The sequence below is a fragment of the Mesoplodon densirostris genome, chromosome 13, assembly GCF_025265405.1.
Source record: "Mesoplodon densirostris isolate mMesDen1 chromosome 13, mMesDen1 primary haplotype, whole genome shotgun sequence".
NCBI classification, from domain to species: domain Eukaryota; kingdom Metazoa; phylum Chordata; class Mammalia; order Artiodactyla; family Ziphiidae; genus Mesoplodon; species Mesoplodon densirostris.
In genome coordinates this window covers 61,347,774-61,366,259 of record NC_082673.1, presented here as the reverse complement: position 1 = coordinate 61,366,259, position 18,486 = coordinate 61,347,774, and the positions used below count along the sequence as shown (strand labels likewise).

General features: G+C 33.2%; 1 protein-coding gene and 1 pseudogene across 8 annotated transcripts in view; one reads left to right on the top strand and one right to left on the bottom strand.

The window, feature by feature from the left end:
- RIMS2 (regulating synaptic membrane exocytosis 2) overlaps positions 1 to 18,486 on the bottom strand; it is a 590,231-nt gene that overhangs the window by 194,822 nt on the left and 376,923 nt on the right. For 6 of the 8 annotated variants that reach the window (XM_060115828.1, XM_060115819.1, XM_060115823.1 and 3 more), the window contains 2 exons: positions 10,769 to 10,948; positions 9,754 to 9,863 (listed from right to left, as the gene is read on the bottom strand). In XM_060115828.1, the coding sequence (XP_059971811.1) occupies positions 9,754 to 9,863; positions 10,769 to 10,948 (290 nt within the window). The remainder of the gene's footprint in view (positions 1 to 9,753; positions 9,864 to 10,768; positions 10,949 to 18,486) is intronic. The other 2 variants (XM_060115826.1, XM_060115822.1) reach the window with 1 other exon arrangement.
- LOC132501068 (ragulator complex protein LAMTOR5-like) lies at positions 18,104 to 18,374 on the top strand (annotated as a pseudogene).

The window sequence follows — 18,486 nt, the reverse complement described above, 5'->3', positions numbered from 1 at the left end:
ATGTGATCAAGAATAGCATCAAGGTTACTATTTTCCTCAAAACCACTAAGTAATATGTATTGAATAATTGGTTCAGAGTGATGATCATAATCAGGTTTAGTTTCACTTTAAATCCAAAGTTTTCAGATTCTGTGCTGAAAATACAAAATTATAGCAAGAAATAATAGTACTTATTATGTGACAAGTATTGTTATAAACAATTTAAATATACCAAATTATTTAAGAAAGTTAATTTATAGCATATCTACATAGAAAGGAATGTTATTTAGAGTAGACAGGGGCTAGTTCAAGGCAGATTTTATCATTATCACCGTCCCAAGGTACCCAGTGCTCTTGCACATTTTCCAGCATCTCTCTCCCTACACCTGCCTTTCTCCATTCACAGGCTCTAACTTGCTTCCTATGAAATTTGTGTGTAATAATAACTCGGGTCAGTCCCTAAGGAATATTTACATTTCAGTGTTCTGGAAGGCCTATGCTTTATATTATTAAAATAATTAAACCATTAAAGAATATCAGAATACTAAGTACTATCACAAGTAGTGGGAGAAATATTTGGGGCTGAAAAAAATGCCCGTAACACCTCAAAACTTACCTCCTCTATAAGTATCACAATCTTAAGAGACTGTATGTAATTGACATGTTATAAAATAATTTTACCAACTATGTTTCATTTGTTATCATTATATTATTACTGTTTTATTTTTCCCTTGGGAGCGCCCCAAAGCAGGAAATATATCTTATTGATCATTGCATCCTCAATGACTACCTAGTACAACAAACTAAAAATAGCAGCTATCGGTTGAATTGAGCTAAACTGTTAACTAATATCTAAAATAAAACAAATGGTTGAAACACATGCAAGGAGAATGCCATTCATCTGAGAAGGCATGGTATATAAATGCACAAGATTGGGAGTCAAGACTAGAGGTCTGCTCCTATGTGGACTGAAGAAAGCTAATTGTCCTCTAGAATTCTACTCTTTTATCAGTAAAGAAAAGCTGTTTTATTAAAAGATTTATAAGGTTCTTTCCAAATCTAAGTCTTGATTCTAAATCTAGGAGCAAAGCTACAGAACACTGATAAATGTCTTGGCGAACTATAGGCAGATGGCTTGGGGCCAGATGGCTCTATAGAACAAATTGGCAGATCTCAATTTAGAAGTCAGAGAATGAACATAAAGTTTCCCATATATCTTTCATGTATTCTTGTTCCCCTGACCTCTCCTCTTAGTCTAGATTTCTATTTCCTTTCTTCCCTTTACAGCCAAACTCTTTAAAAGGTGCCTATAACATCTCCATTTCTCTCGTCTTCCCAATCCACTGTAATTGGCCTTTCACCCACTACAATTCCACCAAAACTACTCTTAATAAAGGTTAACACAATGACTTCCTATTTGTTAAATCTAGTGATCATTTCACAGTCTTGATAATTCTCTTCTGCTTCAAGCACTTTATTTCTTTTTTTTTTTTTTTTTTTTTTGCTGTACGCGGGCCTCTCACTGTTGTGGCCTCTCCCATTGCGGAGCACAGGCTCTGGACACGCAGGCTCAGCGGCCATGGCTCACGGGCCCAGCCACTCCGTGGCATGTGGGATCTTCCCAGATTGGGGCACGAACCCGTGTCCCCTGCATTGGCAGGTGGACTCTCAACCACTGTGCCACCAGGGAAGCCCACTTTCTTTATTTCTATTCAGAGACACTACAATCCATGGTTTCCCCACTACCTCTCCTCCTACTCTTGATGCTCCTCAGTCTTTCCTGCTTCATTGTTTCAACTTCTAAATGTTAGAATAGCTCAGTTCATAGTCCTTGGACCTCTTCTTTTAGCTACCTATGCTTGTTCTCTCAGTGATACCAATGAGGCTCATGGTTTTAAGTCTCTCTTTGTAAGGATGAATCCTAAACCTATAACTACAGTCCAGATCTCTAACCTGATATCCAGAACATATTTCAAACTGCCTGTTTGACATCCTATCCTACATGTCTAACAGCATCTCTAACTTATATCGAAAACTGAGCACCTGATATTCCCACCAAATCTATTAATAGAAACTCCATATTTTCCCAATTACTTGAGGCCCAAAACATGGATTTTATCATGGGATCTCTCTTACCCTGTCAGTTAATTCTGTTGGTTCTACCTTTAATATCTATCCAGAATCCAACTACTCCTATCATTCTGGTCTAAGTCACCATCACCTCTTTCCTGGGTTATTGGGAATGCCTCCTAATAGTTCTTCTTGTTTCTAATCTTAATTCTTTCAGGTTATTCTCAATGTAACAATCAAACTGATCTTTTTTAAAAAGAAATGGTATTGTGTCACCTTAATCAAAATCTTCCTATTTCACTCATGGAGGTCAAGAAATAGATTAAAATGACAAATGTAAATAGACATTGGAAGCTCAGTTAAATTTTTGTGTTTTTTTATGGAGAATATTGATTAATTACAATACTTGATATAATTTTATTTATTTTACTATACTATTTTCACCTTTTCATAATAACCTAGCATATTTTAAGAATTTTATGCTTGGAGAGGTATTAATGAATAATTAACACTCCAAAGTAAGAATTATAAAATTATTTTAGTGCTAAATCAATCTTAAATGTGACATTGTAGACATTATTTATAAAAGATGAAGACAGGGAAGAAAGAGTATATTGAAAACTAAAGGACATTTCAACTAAATTACTGAAGCACAACACTATGCATTTCTTAATTTGGCTCAATAACAAGGGAGGTTGTTAGGATAAAAAGATATTTTAGAAGGCTGATTTTTTTTGATGTAACCATTTTAAAATGCTGACATTCTAAATCAACATGTAGCTATATTTGATTATCAATTACTGCAAAACATATACAGTCCTACTGTTTTTTTTTTTTCTTGTTTTATAAAGAGCTTTAATCTTTTTGAAAAAAATGTTAGGTCAAAATGCATACAATAGGCATTTTATGTAATGTTACTTTAGCTGGCTTTAAAATCAGTCCTAATGTTTTTGACAGAACTTAGTTGTGGGGGATGACAGAATTGTCACTTATAATTATAGGAAAAACTAAATATAAGTATTAAAATCAATCATCTTTTTTACCTGCCTAGGCAATATAATAATGTATAAAACTGCAAATATTAGTTTAGTACTGTGAAAAATCTACAAATATCACAAATGTTGTTTAATACTGTTGAACTCAGAATTAAGTTGATTTCTACTTTAAAATATTCTTAAAATAATTTCTGGGTTGAAAAATATGCATGTTGTGTTTTTCTAAATGCATAATATCATGACCGTAACTATCTTCCTCAGAATCTTACTCCTTATGACCAATAAAGCAAAACTTTTTAATGCCATATATTTCAATAGAATAGGGTTGTAACTGGATCCAATAGTAAGGTAAGTACTTCAGAAACAAATTTGGCATTCAGAAATGTATTTAAAAAAGAGCATACACTTTAAATATTGGATAACTTAAATTGGGACTATACTTGTATTTATACTTATTTAAGAAAGCATATTCATGCACATTACAAATGTCAAAACAGAGTGTCTAATATAGAGAAAGGCACTCTTAACTTCATATTAGACTTGCCTTTTTTCCCGTTATTAGGAGGGCTTGGTGTTTCTCCCTCATTGTCTTTATAACATTGAAAACAGGCAACAGTGATTAATAATTAAGGTCATTAACAACCCAAATAAAAAACCAAGCACACCACAAAAGATGACATCACACACCAGAGAAATCCATGCACTAATAATTTCTGGGTTGAAAAATATGCATGTTGTGTTTTTCTAAATGCATAATATCATGACCGTAACTATCTTCCTCAGAATCTTACTCCTTATGACCAATAAAGCAAAACTTTTTAATGCCGTATATTTCAATAGAATAGGGTTGTAACAGGATCCAATAGTAAGGTAAGTACTTCAGAAACAAATTTGGTATTCAGAAATGTATTTAAAAAAGAGTATACACTTTAAATATTGGATAACTTAAATTGGGACTATACTTGTATTTATACTTATTTAAGAAAGCATATTCATGCACATTACAAATGTCAAAACAGAGTGTCTAATATAGAGAAAGGCACTCTTAACTTCATATTAGACTTGCCTTTTTTCCCGTTATTAGGTGGGCTTGGTGTTTCTCCCTCATTGTCTTTATAACATTGAAAACAGACAACAGTGATTAATAATTAAGGTCATTAACAACCCAAATAAAAAACCAAGCACGCCACAAAAGATGACATCACACACCAGAGAAACAAATCCATGCACTAATAATTTCTGGGTTGAAAAATATGCATGTTGTGTTTTTCTAAATGCATAATATCATGACCGTAACTATCTTCCTCAGAATCTTACTCCTTATGACCAATAAAGCAAAACTTTTTAATGCCATATATTTCAATAGAATAGGGTTGTAACAGGATCCAATAGTAAGGTAAGTACTTCAGAAACAAATTTGGCATTCAGAAATGTATTTAAAAAAGAGCATACACTTTAAATATTGGATAACTTAAATTGGGACTATACTTGTATTTATACTTATTTAAGAAAGCATATTCATGCACATTACAAATGTCAAAACAGAGTGTCTAATATAGAGAAAGGCACTCTTAACTTCATATTAGACTTGCCTTTTTTCCCATTATTAGGTGGGCTTGGTGTTTCTCCCTCATTGTCTTTATAACATTGAAAACAGACAACAGTGATTAATAATTAAGGTCATTAACAACGCAAATAAAAAACCAAGCACACCACAAAAGATGACATCACACACCAGAGAAACAAATCCATGCACTAACATGACACCTCACATTAATGAACAGAAGAGTAAAGTATACACTTCCTAGCCCATAAGAAAAGTAATAAAAACAAAAATAAAATGAGGAATAACGAGTCATTTTATAATAAGTTAGGAAGATTGTAGTTATGGTTTTATTCTAAGAACTAATGTAATTTACCAATTTCATTTTGAGAATTAAGCATAGGCGACAAACTGGCTCAATAAATGAGCTTCTTTATTCTAATGAAGTTAAAAATAAATAAAAGTGATATTAATTACCGCTGAAGTCCCCAAACTAATGATATACTAAACAATGACTTTACTGCAAAAGCCAATTCGTGAACAGTATGAAAGCCTTTCGGTATTCGTATGGACTAGTTTCAGATACACAGGAATGGGCAAGCAGGGAAACATTAACTACACAGCTAAATTAAAATGAAATTCATTCTTACAGTATTCCCTAAAAATGTTATTCCTATAGCACTTCAGGAAAATGGAAGATGTGTGACATTCTAGTAGTTAGTACACGATATGTTCAGAAGAGAGATAGTTATACTTTCTTATTGATATAAATATGCGTCTAAACTTGCCTTTGTTTTCATTACCAGATGTACTCTGATGACTTTTCTCACCTTTATGACTTTAAAAATAGCTACTAAAAAATTTGCAATTGCAGTTTAAGAGGTTCTCTGTCTTAAACCACAAACACTACTGCAAGAATGCATCCATGAAAATACATCTTATGCACAATATACATAACATTGCTTTCACACAATGGTAAAGGAGAGAACAAAAGGCACATAAAGTACATGCTACCATTCATGAATACAATACTTTCAGAAATATTCTGACAAAGAAAGTGGCAAAAATTATGGTATGTAAACATAATAGGGGCTTAAAAACATCAAAATGAAGTGTCTTCATTCCATTTAGAAGGAGGACGCTTTGGGGAGAAATCAGGATGTCAATAAATAGCGCAATACTGAGCTGGGTTGAAGATGAAGCTACAGTTAATTGTTCTTAATTTAGAAAAAGGTTTATGGATAAATTATAATAGTTTCTAAAAGTTTCAAGAACTAAAATTTTGTAATTTATATTCTGCTCTATATTTACTTGTAATTTACCTCTAAAAAATCAAAATTGTTGAGAGAAGAGACTAGGACTTCAATGAACCTACACTCAGTGAAATACAGTGTTTTAGTAGGTACCCAAAAAACATTTTTGAGTAAATATATGAACTGAATGTAAGGCTGGGATAAAGGATAAGTATAAATCTTCATGAGAGGCATTGTCTATAATTTCAGTTTGATTTAAACAATAAGGAGAATGTTCAAACAGGTAAATTAAATACCCTGATAAGTTACGTAGCTAGCTCATGTAATATCTTTCCACTAATAAATTTAAGTAATTATTTTAAAAGTAGTACTGAACAATCTGTTCTTTACTCTGTATTTATAAATTTGGAGCCTAAAGTGTTACGTGAAATAGAAAAGTCATACTTCTAAAACATTTGATTATTTATTTTGGACACACAGTCAGACAGACCTGCCTTGACCTCTTCACCCTGCTTTTCTCCCCCCTGCTCTTCCACATGCCCAGTTACTTCATTAACTTCTGTATATGCAAAAGTAAAGGTAAAGAAAAGGATGAGACCAGATATGTACATCTGTTACTCTTAAGTAAAACAAAACAACAAATTTCAAATTATTCATGATGTGAGTGATAATAAGGAGACAAATAGATTATTTTTAATGAGTTTCTGACATGTTATGGAAGCACATAAGTATACTGTTAATAAATTATCTTACTGTCTCCTTTTATGATAACTTTGAATTATAAAAGAAATTGTGGCCCATAAGTATTTGTAATATGTAATAACTGTAAGACAGGCAAAATACTTCATCTATAAACTTGATATACTCTTAGAAAAATGATACTATATAACTTTTCTTCTAGAGAAACAAAAAATAATATTATAAACTCATTTTTATTTTTATAAAATGCCAGTACATCAAAGTTAGGGGTAAATTAAAAATAATAATGCCTTACGGTTGTTTAGTACATTGTACTTTCATTATATTGTTTCTATTTTCTCTGACTCTCAGACAAAAAGAAGATGACTAATACTGTACCACTGTCAAGACCAACATATATACGATTTTAACAGACTAAAATATATCCCAGGTCAAAAGGAATTAAATTAGGACTTGCTCATTTTTCAGCTATTGAACAGGATCAGAAAATAAACATGTCATTTCTTTGATTCTAAAACAGTGTCGCTAAATTATAAAGTCTGACAACTTTTTAAGAGATAATCCAAACATAATTCGATTTAGACCATTAATCCATAGTCAATTTTGGGTTATACCTTTAACTTCAGTTAGAAGTTGAAGACTTTAAAAAAGATATTATATATTGCCTTTAAAGCTAAAGAAAAGATACAGTCATGTATCTGCTGGAGTCTTCATATCAACATTTATGAAAACACTGCTAAAATCATTCATACTTTTAAGCAAAACAAAACAACCAAAACTCCCCAAATCCTTTTATTTCATACTGGAAAGAATAAGAGAGGTTTTTGACTCTCCTCTCTTTTATTTATAAAAATGGAAAAGTCACAATTAGAGACATAGGAAAACTGTGGTTTTTATAGATTCTATAGGGCAAAACCAGATAGAAAATAGAATGTTTATTGACAAGCCCATGAAAAACTTCCCTGACCTTCAATATCAGCTTTAATGTCAGTTTTTTTGGTATATTTATTATTACAAAGAATGGAACAACTCATATCTCAATGGACTATTGCTACAGAAGATATTAAAACTGAATTTAGAAAAAATTATGGCATGAATTATGTTTCTGACTTCATATGCAAACAAATGATGCCAAAACTCTATCTTTAAAAATTGTGGGGAAAGGAGACAAAAGATTCTGTATATATTACAGAACTTTCCTTACGGAAACTACTTTTAAAATTATACACTCCCATTTTTATATAAATAATTGACAACTATAGAAATGCTAATATCTTTTTATCAGGCTGTATAACAGACCACTAGTCATGATAGCACTGAGTTGTTTACAATTATAGTTCACAGTACATAGTAAATAAAAAGGACCACAAAATAGGAGTTGATAAATCATTCAGCTACAACTAACAAGATCACAACTTGTTCTAAGTTATGTAAGGCAATAAAAGTACTGCTGCTCAAATGAAATGCACTTAAAACTGTGTTACAAATATGAATTTTACTATAAACATATATAGAATTACAAGATTATTTTAATGGTACTTTTTACACTATTTGAAGTAGCTTTTCAATTTGTAAATAAATATTTCATGCATTCATTCAACAAATATTTATTGAGGGCCTATAATGTGCCAGGCATTATTCTATGTGCTGGAGATTCATCAGTAAATAAAACAGTTAACAATTCTTCAAAGTTACAAAGTCAATTGCAGAATTCTATAATCAGCAGAGGAATTTTTATTGTCCTGGTAAATGTATGACACTCCATATATCATGACTCAATATTTTCTCTTGAGTCATAATGTAGCATTGACGATCAAACTGTACATATTTAACTTTGTTACACTATAAATAGTTTTGCTACAACATGAAAAATGATGCAGGAAATACAAAGCACAATCACTATCTAATGCAATAATTTTCTTTTCTAGAAAGCCAAATTTAATAATTGAAAGATCATCATAAATACAAAATGAAATATATGATGATAAATATAACTAGACTAGGTGTACATCCTCAATGACATAAACACAGACTGCAATTGATATCTTTGGTTAAAGTCTTACACAAAACATCAAATTCTATTTAAAAAGCAAATTTTTTAAAAAAGAAAAATTTACCTTGTGATTTAAAAGAAGTTAAATTCTTTGCATTCTTACTTGATTGAATCAAAAAATTTAACTCCTTTGTATATTTTCCAAGTAAGACAAAAGTCAAATATGTTCACGGAGTCATAAAACAAAGTAATTTTACTGTAATAAAGGTCTATACAGTGGAGGGACATCAATTGCAGTTGGGTTTATTTTTGCTCACATAACCCCTAAAAAGGCTGTCAGCACAAAACAAACCCTCCTTTATGTACAGACCTTCATAAGGTTCTATCTCCTTGACTCCATTGTCTAGGAAAAACAAAATAACAAAACAAAAAAGGGAACCAAAGCACAGGGGTTAAAAACAACAGAAATTTCCAAAGGCACAGAATGTATCATCTATTAAAGAAAAGTTAAATGGTGACTTAAATGTGTTTGTTGGTTTGTTTGTTTTGGTAAAGCACATCCAGTTACCAAATAAAGGGACCATTTTTTAAAATGACATTAAAAATTATTATATTTTATCATCCATGCTTTCAGAGGTCCTTTATCCAAGAATTTACAGATGTTTGGGGAGTACGTTCATCTGTGTGTAAGCAAATAGTGCTTCTTACGCAAAAATTTGAAAGCATTAAAAATATCAGTACAACATGCATCTTTCTTGTATATTCATGATTACCTTTTTCTGGTACTCCAGTTTTGAGAAGGATCACCATTGCTGTGCATCAGCTAACCAGCCCTTTGCAGTGTGTGAAAATTAATTTGGCTAGTTACTAATAAACTTTATGTAACTATCAACATTACATAAACTTAACTGTAGCAAAGAAACATCACCCAACTGCTTATTTAAGAGCATTAAGTTTACTTCTTAAAACGCATTTATTAAAGTTTGAAAAATGTGCAAGAGCAATAATGACAGGTTATTTTTGCCTGCAAAGATTATAAAATTTAAATGCAAAATATATAATATTTATAAATATATTTATAAATATAACTACTAGCAAATGCAGCTAAGACATTCCACTGACAAAAAAAGAAAGCTAACACAAAGGTAGTAAAAAAGAATCTTGATTCACCTTAGCTTCCATGGGTATTTCCTATATGACACAATTAGAAATAAAACTTACTTCTCTCCAATGTTCCCTTTGGTGGGAGTTGTGGGAGTTGACGGCCCCTTCGTCCTGCCACTGGAGTACTTGATGGGCTTGTTTGGACAGACCCAGTACGAGTGTGAGACCTACAAGATACATCATTAATATTCATTTTTCAATAGAATGAGTTAAAACACTTTTAATACATTTGGTTCATATGACAGCTGTATGGTGCAATTTTAAAGAGGTTTAGCTGCTGATTAAAAGGTTAGGAAAGTAGGACAAAATATGGATATTTGAATGATTATCTAAATAGCAAAAGATGTTTATACTTTTATGTAATATGCATACATACACAGATACATGCACACAAAACCCTACAGTAAGATCCATGGAATTATTAATGTAGATCAGTATTCTATCCACATGAAAGCAAGAAGAGAATTCTGCAGCTCAAAAGAATGAAAGATAATGCTTACATTTCTTTCTACCAGATTTCAAACTCTTAACACTAACCTCCCTCCCTTGATCCTAAGAGATTTTTGCTCAGGCTTATATTAGATATCCCTTTATTAGAAATTATCTCACAAGACTACAAATAAAACCCTGAACAATTCAAAATTCAGCTAAAGAAGATACTAGTTAATACATGATATTAGTATTGATAGAAAGAAACTAAAAATCTAGTTTTATTTATTGTCATTATGATGATTATTCCAAAAGTGATGTCTAATGGACACAAACAATTTCTCATTCTGTAGGAGAACATGCTAGTCATGAGGTGCATTATGTGGGGATATACCCAGGACTCCTGATAAATGAGAAATCACAAAACAAATGAGGTCAGGACAGTTAATAAACAAATTACAATGGCAGTCACACACTATTATATCCGCTGAATATAAATAGTGTGCTTACACTGAAAAGGTTAGTGTCGATTGTTATTAGTGATCAGCCAAGGATGACAGAAGAGACCACTTCGCTGCTGGGAAAGTAAAATGGTGTGCTGGTGGGGCAAAGGGGAAGTTAGTCTGATTGATTTATCTTTCACCTCGATAAGGCAGGTGAAGGAGGGGCAGATCTTCCAGTCATTAATGAAGGCATCGACCTCATGAGGTTTGTATCAGGACGTTCAGTGGATCGGGAGCGGGCAGCTGTCCGCTCTAGGAGAGGCCGTTGTCCTGTTGATCTGGATCTGTGATATGGCTGTCTATCTGCTGCTTCACAATCCCTGAAACGTTAGTCAAAAAGCAGCTCAGTTGATCTTTAGTGCCCTTCTGCTATTTTGTTATGATGCATCAAACTGATTTTGAAAAAGGTAATTGTTTAAAATTATTGAGTATGGAAAAAATGTTCTCTTCCCCAACATATTCTGAGTAAATTCTCACTGAACTTCGTAAGAACTTTTAAGGAACCAACATCTGCCTTTAATAGCAATTCCCAGTGAAGACAATAGGAGTTGCTCAGTTATAATCAAAACAAAACTGTTTTCCAAAATGAATTCTCTAAATGGAACATGTGAAATATGTGAAGTATTCTACTGTTTGAAAAGAATTCTTTGACTTTTCCTAACATTTTCAAAAGAGAAAAGAAAACCATAAAAGCACTAATTCTCAAGTCCCTAAGGCTGTTTATTAGTATACCAACTAAGATATAAAATGGCTTTCGGCACAATCATCGTGTATTGATACACCTAAACATTCAAACGGCAGAATCAAAATGTTACGAGACGGCCTCCCTGGTGGCGCAGTGGTTAAGAGTCCGCCTGCCGATGCAGGGGATACGGGTTCGTGCCCCGGTCTGGGAGGATCCCATATGCCGCGGAGCAGCTGGGCCTGTGAGCCATGGCCGCTGGGCCTGCGCATCCGGAGCCTGTGCTCCGCAACGGGAGAGGCCACAACAGTGAGAGGCCCACATACCGCAAAAAGAAAAAAAAAAAAAGAATGTTACGAGAAAACTGCAACTTTGCAGTCTGTAGCCATATTTAAACATGGTCCACAAGAAAAATCTCTGTATAGAAAAGGAGTTAATCAACCAATCTATGCTATGTATCTCAGTGCAGTTTAGTGATGCCAACCAACACAATTCAGAACGGGTATTAATTGACTGAAATAATAATGGTTCTGAAACAATGTGATTTCACACAATTTGACCACAAATAAATTTAACATCAAAACCTAATCCTTCTTGAAAGAAGCAGACTTAAATGAATAACCTATCAATACTAATTTTTGTATCCCTGGAGTCTAGCATAATGCTTTTACATCTAACATGTAATCAGTAAATGTCTCCTAACACCAGCACCACTATCTATGGAACAACCCAAAAAACACTAGCTTTGGCTCTAGAACTCCAAAGTAACACATACTCCAAAGTATACTTCAAATGAAGCTACTACCCCCGCACGTAGTCGTAACCACAGCAATGGAAATGTTTATATATTATAGACAGTAAAGAAAGCAGTAGTCTCCCTCAAGACTATTGTATTAAGGACTTCCACTTTACCTATAAATTCTCTCAATCTTATTTTTGATAATGAAAAATGCAAGCAATTAAAGAAAATTAAGAAAAGAAATGACACAATTTCCCAAATATAAGTAATTATGTGGCATATTGGACCAGTAGGCATTAGAATAGATGACTTTAGGAACTGGATACTGGATTTACTCTACAACGTTACCTTGTGATTATCTGACACTTTCAAATTATAGGGTAACATATAAGGCAAATAATTTTTAAACTATTTTTAAGTCCATGTACTATAATATGATTGATTTCTTAAGAATTTAGTTTTTTTGTGTATCCAGAATATGTGAAAATAAGCTGAGATTAAATGTAAATACATATACAATATTCAATTACTAGTCAAAGAGAGAAATGAAAAGGCAACCTGATAGTGTAAGAAATCATAATTCCATTTTTGTTCCTGAAAAACTATTTTAGAGAGAACACGCCTCTTTAGAAATAAATATGCTCAGGACTTCCCTCATGGCACAGTGGTTAAGAATCTGCCTGCCAATGTAGGGGATACAGGTTTGATCCCTGGGCCGGGAAGATCCCACGGAAGATGCCTCAGCGCAAATAAGCCCATGCACCACAACTACTGAGCCTGAGCTCTAGAGCTCGCGAGCCACAACTATTGAGCCCGCGTGCCACAACTACTGAAGCCCATGTGCCTAGAGTCCGCACACTGCAACGAAGAGTAGCCCCTGCTCACTGCAACTAGAGAAAGCCCATGCACAGCAACAAAGACCCAATGCAGCCCAAAATAAATAAAGAAATAAATTTATTAAAAAAAAAAAAAAGAGGGCTTCCCTGGTGGCGCAGTGGTTGACAGTCCGCCTGCTGATGCAGGGGACGCAGGTTTGTGCCCCGGTCCGGGAAGATCCCACATGCTGTGGAGCGGCTAGGCCCGTGAGCCATGGCCGCTGAGCCTGCGCGTCTGGAGCCTGTGCTCCGCAACGGGAGAGGCCACAGCAGTGAGAGGACTGCGTACCGCAAAAAAAAAAAAAAAAAAAAAAAAAAAAAGAAAGAAAAAAAAAGAGAAAGAAATATGCTCAATATTTGTTAAATGTTGTTGGTGTACATATCTTTGTATATATTCAACACAATAGGTAACCAGAATCAAAGGGATGTGTATACCTTATTCCTTAAAACCTATTTTTGGAAAGTACCAATCTTTACATTATTTTCATATTTCCTATTATCTTAAATTAGTAATAACCTTATTTCATTATATAACATGTAGTGACACAACTTTCTGGAATATCTATGACTATCCCAACAGAAAATTAAGCTAATATTTCACTTATTTATGCAAAATTTGATTTATTCTGATTCCATCGAGTAATTTTTCCGAGTGGAATGTGAAATATCAGGATATATACACTTACACTTCTTCGACACTATATTTTAATAATTGAAATATATAATCGTGAGTGAAATCCAGAGAATTATTTCAAATGTGTTGCTAAGTTCTATGTCCTTGAAAGGATACTATTATTTTTAAAGCAAACAGGTCACTCTTTAGGAAATATCCCTTTAAAAAAATCTCTTTAGTGAAAACGTTGCTTGAAGATTATAATCAATGTTTTAAATTTTACTTATATTTTTCTTTCCATATTCATCAATAATATGAATTATATGATTTCCATAGTGTGAAATGAAAATTGTTTAATAAATGAAACATGACAAGAACCACAGTAGAAGGTAGAAATTTACTGAAATGTTCCACCACAGTTAAGGGGAGGGGAAAGCTATCATATTTCAAACTTTGATAACACAGTAGAAGGTCAAGATAGGCTCCTGCTCCCACAGTTGGGTAAGAAAAGGTCTTACTAGGTGAGAACTAAGATTATTGCTGAGAAAATTGAAAGCAGCAATGCCTAAGTCTCATATATAATACCCAGCTTCATAGCAGGTTCTTTAAGGGACTGAGATATAAGACTTGCCAACTTCCACCTAAATTCTTAGTGAGTTTTAATTTTAAGGTAAGAACTTATAAATAATTAATTTTGAATAGTAGCAACTGAGGCATGGGAAATAATAGATAACCATTTGCAAGGCATAAAATATTTAAGTGTTTACCTGGGTTTCTGAACTTGGGGTCTATAATTCAATGTAAATAGTTTCCTTTGTGATCCTACTTATTCACTTTATTTTACCTTATGTATTTCAAAATATTATTCTAAAAAGGGTAAACACAGATTTTACAAGACTGACAAAATCAAGCCATATAAAAGTTAGGAAACACTGACTTGTATATTTAAATCTTTCTTAGGTAAATAATTTGGTTGTCTTTTAAAAGTGATTTAATATCTGTCAGAATTCTATTCTTAGTTTACATTTTCTGATATATATGTTTAAAATAGTTCAGAGTTTGTATGTGCCATTTACCTGGATAGATACAGATTATAGCTCTGCTTATTTAGTGGCTGCTATTCCAAACTGCAAGCATTTGCAGAGGATACTCCAAAAATAGAGCTAACTCATATTTTTTTAAACCACAGAATTTATTTTCTTCCAGCTCTGGAGCCTGGAAGTTCAAGATCAAGTAGTTGGCAGGGTTGGTTTCTCCTGAAACTTCTCTTCTTGGCTTGTACATGGCTGTCTTCTCCCTGTGTCTTCACAACATCTTTTTTTTTTTTTTTTAAACATCTTTACTGGAGTATAATTGCTTTACAATGGTGTGTTAGCTTCTGCTTTATAACAAAGTGAATCAGCTATACATATACATATATCTCCATATCTCCTCCTTCTTGTGTCTCCCTCCCACCCTCCGAATCCCACCCCTCTAGGTGGTCACAAAGCACTGAGCTGATCTCCCTGTGCTATGCAGCTGCTTCCCACTAGCTATCTATTTTACATTTGGTAGTGTATATATGTCCATGCCACTCTCTCACTTTGTCCCAGCTTACCCTTCCCCCTCCTCATGTCCTCAAGTCCATTCTCTATGTCTGCGTCTTTATTCCTGTCCTGCTCCTAGGTTCTTCAGAACCATTTTTTTTCTTTTTAGATTCCATATATATATGTTAGCATATGGTATTTGTTTTTCTCTTTCTGACTTACTTCACTCTGTATGACAGACTCTAAGTCCATCCACCTCACTACAAATAACTCAATTTAGTTTCTTTTTATGGCTGAGTAATATTCCATTGTATATATGTGCCACATCTTCTTTATCCATTCACCTGTCGATGGACACTTAGGTTGCTTCCATGTCCTGGCTATTGTAAATAGAGCTGCAATAAACATTGTGGTACATGACTTTTTGAATTATATTGACTGACACTATCGAAACAAGACCCAGTATTGTAACAACCCAGCTTTAAAAGCATATGATAGTACATGCAGAATTGATGAGGATTTCTAAGGGAAAAATCATTTTATAATCATCAAGTGAAGTTGTATGTTTTCAATCATTTTTCCTCTCGTATAGTCGCCTTTGAAAGATTTTTTAATTTCCAGGTATCTGGCACAGCTTCCTACTTATTTCATCACCTTTGCTACTTACTTCTCCTAGTCTCAAAGTACATGGGAGTTTCGCAGTGTAACAGAAAAGAATAGGTCAGTGAGCATTTTCTTTCACTTATATACAACCATTGCAATGATACAACTCCAGATTAACATAAGCTCAATGTAGACTATCTCTCTAAATACGATAGAAGAATACTAAGAATACTAAAAAAATGAAAAACAAACATCACAATACTTCAAAGTATTATTCAGGTATCAATGAAAATTGTCCTACAATGTAACTCAGACTTTAGAGTCTATGTTAAATCAGACAGACTTATTATGGATTTATACTGTAAAGATGAGATAAGTAAATGTAATAGGGCTTTTTAAAAAACAGACTTGTAAAAAGTAAAGCTACTTAGGAATTACTATTTTTTCTTTTTTATAAAGAAATTATTTCTTTATAAAGCTGAAATATTAAAAATAAATTTGGATGTACCTCTGAAGGACAAGAAGTATAATCTCATGTTTGGGGCAAGAAATGACTTCCCTATATCTATATTATGTAATATAGTAAGCTGATTAACAGCAGCAGCATTATACTTTTGATAAAACACCTTCAGTGTTTATAGAGATTTTCTGAGCATTAGCTGCATAATTGAAGAAATAAATATATTACAGAATTTTTAAATGAGATATTTTAGGGTAATTAATATAAAATGTTATAGATTTGTATAACATATCAAGTAATTTAAAGCAATTATATGATTCAACTCTATAATTTTCATACTCATCATATTATGCAAGGTACAGTTTAACTTTTTAAAAACTCTATATTATTTTAGCATTGCTTCCAAAGTTAAGAGAATTTCAAGTACACAAAATACCATGGTAATAAGTACATATTCAGAAATACTTATTTACCATGTGTATGAAGAGTAATATTTTATTATTTTGGAGGAAGATAGATTAATTTTCCTTGGGCACGACAGCATTTTTTTTTTTACAGAACATTTCTGTTCAGTTAAACATTAATTTCTGTATGTTAGTTAAAAGTAAATGATATTATTCAAAAATAACAGCAATATCTAGGGTCAGCCAAGTTAATAACAATCTACCATGTGACAATGGTAATAATACACATATTGATGAGAGAAACCAAACACTTTTAATGTAGAAAAACATGTTACTATTTCTCATAACCCTATTTTATCAACAGAAAGAGAAGTAAAGTGTTCCCTTATCTATAGAAGTATTTTCTAAAAAATAGTCAATGTTAGAAACAGCAAGAAGATTCCCCCAATTTTCTCCAGAACAATAAAGATATATTGTACACACAGAAACATGTAAAATATAAATATCTTGAGGATATTTTGAGTATTTTATTAGTAGTTATAGCAGTTATAGTAGTTATAATTCTCAATGTTATTTCATTTTTACTTCAAAAATAACAGAAACAAAACAACAAATAAGCAAGATTATTTACTCAGCAACAATGAACATACTGCAAATTAATACATCTTTAAAATATGTTTTTTCAAAATCCTGAGAGATGATATAATTATCACCTTCTATCTATAAAATTCTTATTTTACTAAATAGTTTCCATTTTCAGTGGATGTTGAAGTATTAATACCATTTTGTTAACTGTAAGAAATTCAAGTTATCTCACTAAAGTATTGATAGTATGTTTTCCCTTCCCAGGTCCTCAAAGATTCCATAAAATAACAAACATCTTAAAGATGTATCTTAAAGATGTATCTCGAAAGAACCAAATTATGCATTGCTATTGTATGACATGAGTAAATGTGATTAGGCATATTCCTCACTCTAGAATATCTGAGTGCCATGTTCAAAAGTTTCATTGGTCAACTTTGAACAATTCACTAGCATTTCTTTTGTTTGCTAGTTTTACATGGATAGTGGAAATTCCTCATATACACTGCTGCCTGCTGCCCCTAGCTGTTACTTCATAATGTCAGTTCAAATCACATAGAGATAGTAGTCAGAGGACTGATTAATCCCCTCCTAAATACACATACATACACACAGAACAAAAGGTATGCACATTTTCAGGCACAAATACTATCTGCCTCAGTCACTAATGATGACATGATGTCTAACAGTCAAAATTACTAGAAACACTAAAAAGCAAGAAAGATAAGGCCCACTGTCAAGAGACAAAGCAATCAACAGAGTCAGACTCAGCTAGGACACATGTTGGGACTATCAGGCAGGGAATTTAAAATATTATATGATTGGCATGTTAAAGACTATCTTAGAAAGGACAAACAATATCTTCTGCATGAAAAGCTGAAGAAATATCAGCAGATAGACAGCGACCATAAAAAAGAGTCAAATGGGAGGCCGGTGGTGAAGAAGGACGCCATGTGTTGTGCGGTCCTGGGCCTGGCACACAGTGGGTGGGATGGAGGCGACTTCTGAGTAGCACTTGGAGGACACAGTGAAGAATCCATCCATTGATGGAGTCCTGGTCACAGATTCACAGGGACTTAACCTGGGCTGCCGTGGGACCCGGTCAGATGAGCAGGCTCGGGTTCTATCTGTTCTAGCCCAGCAAGCAGTTAAGCTAACCTCTGACCCCACGGATATTCCTGTGTTGTGAATCGGACAATGGGAACGTCATGATCCAGAAACACAAAGGCGTCACAGTGGCATTGCACAAAATGGCCTTCTGACGTCTCATGTCAGTGCTCCAGAAGCCTGTGATAGGAACTACAGTCTACCTATGTTAATTATCTTAAAGAGTTATTAAAGTTTCAATAGTTAGGTCATTCATTTAATATGCAT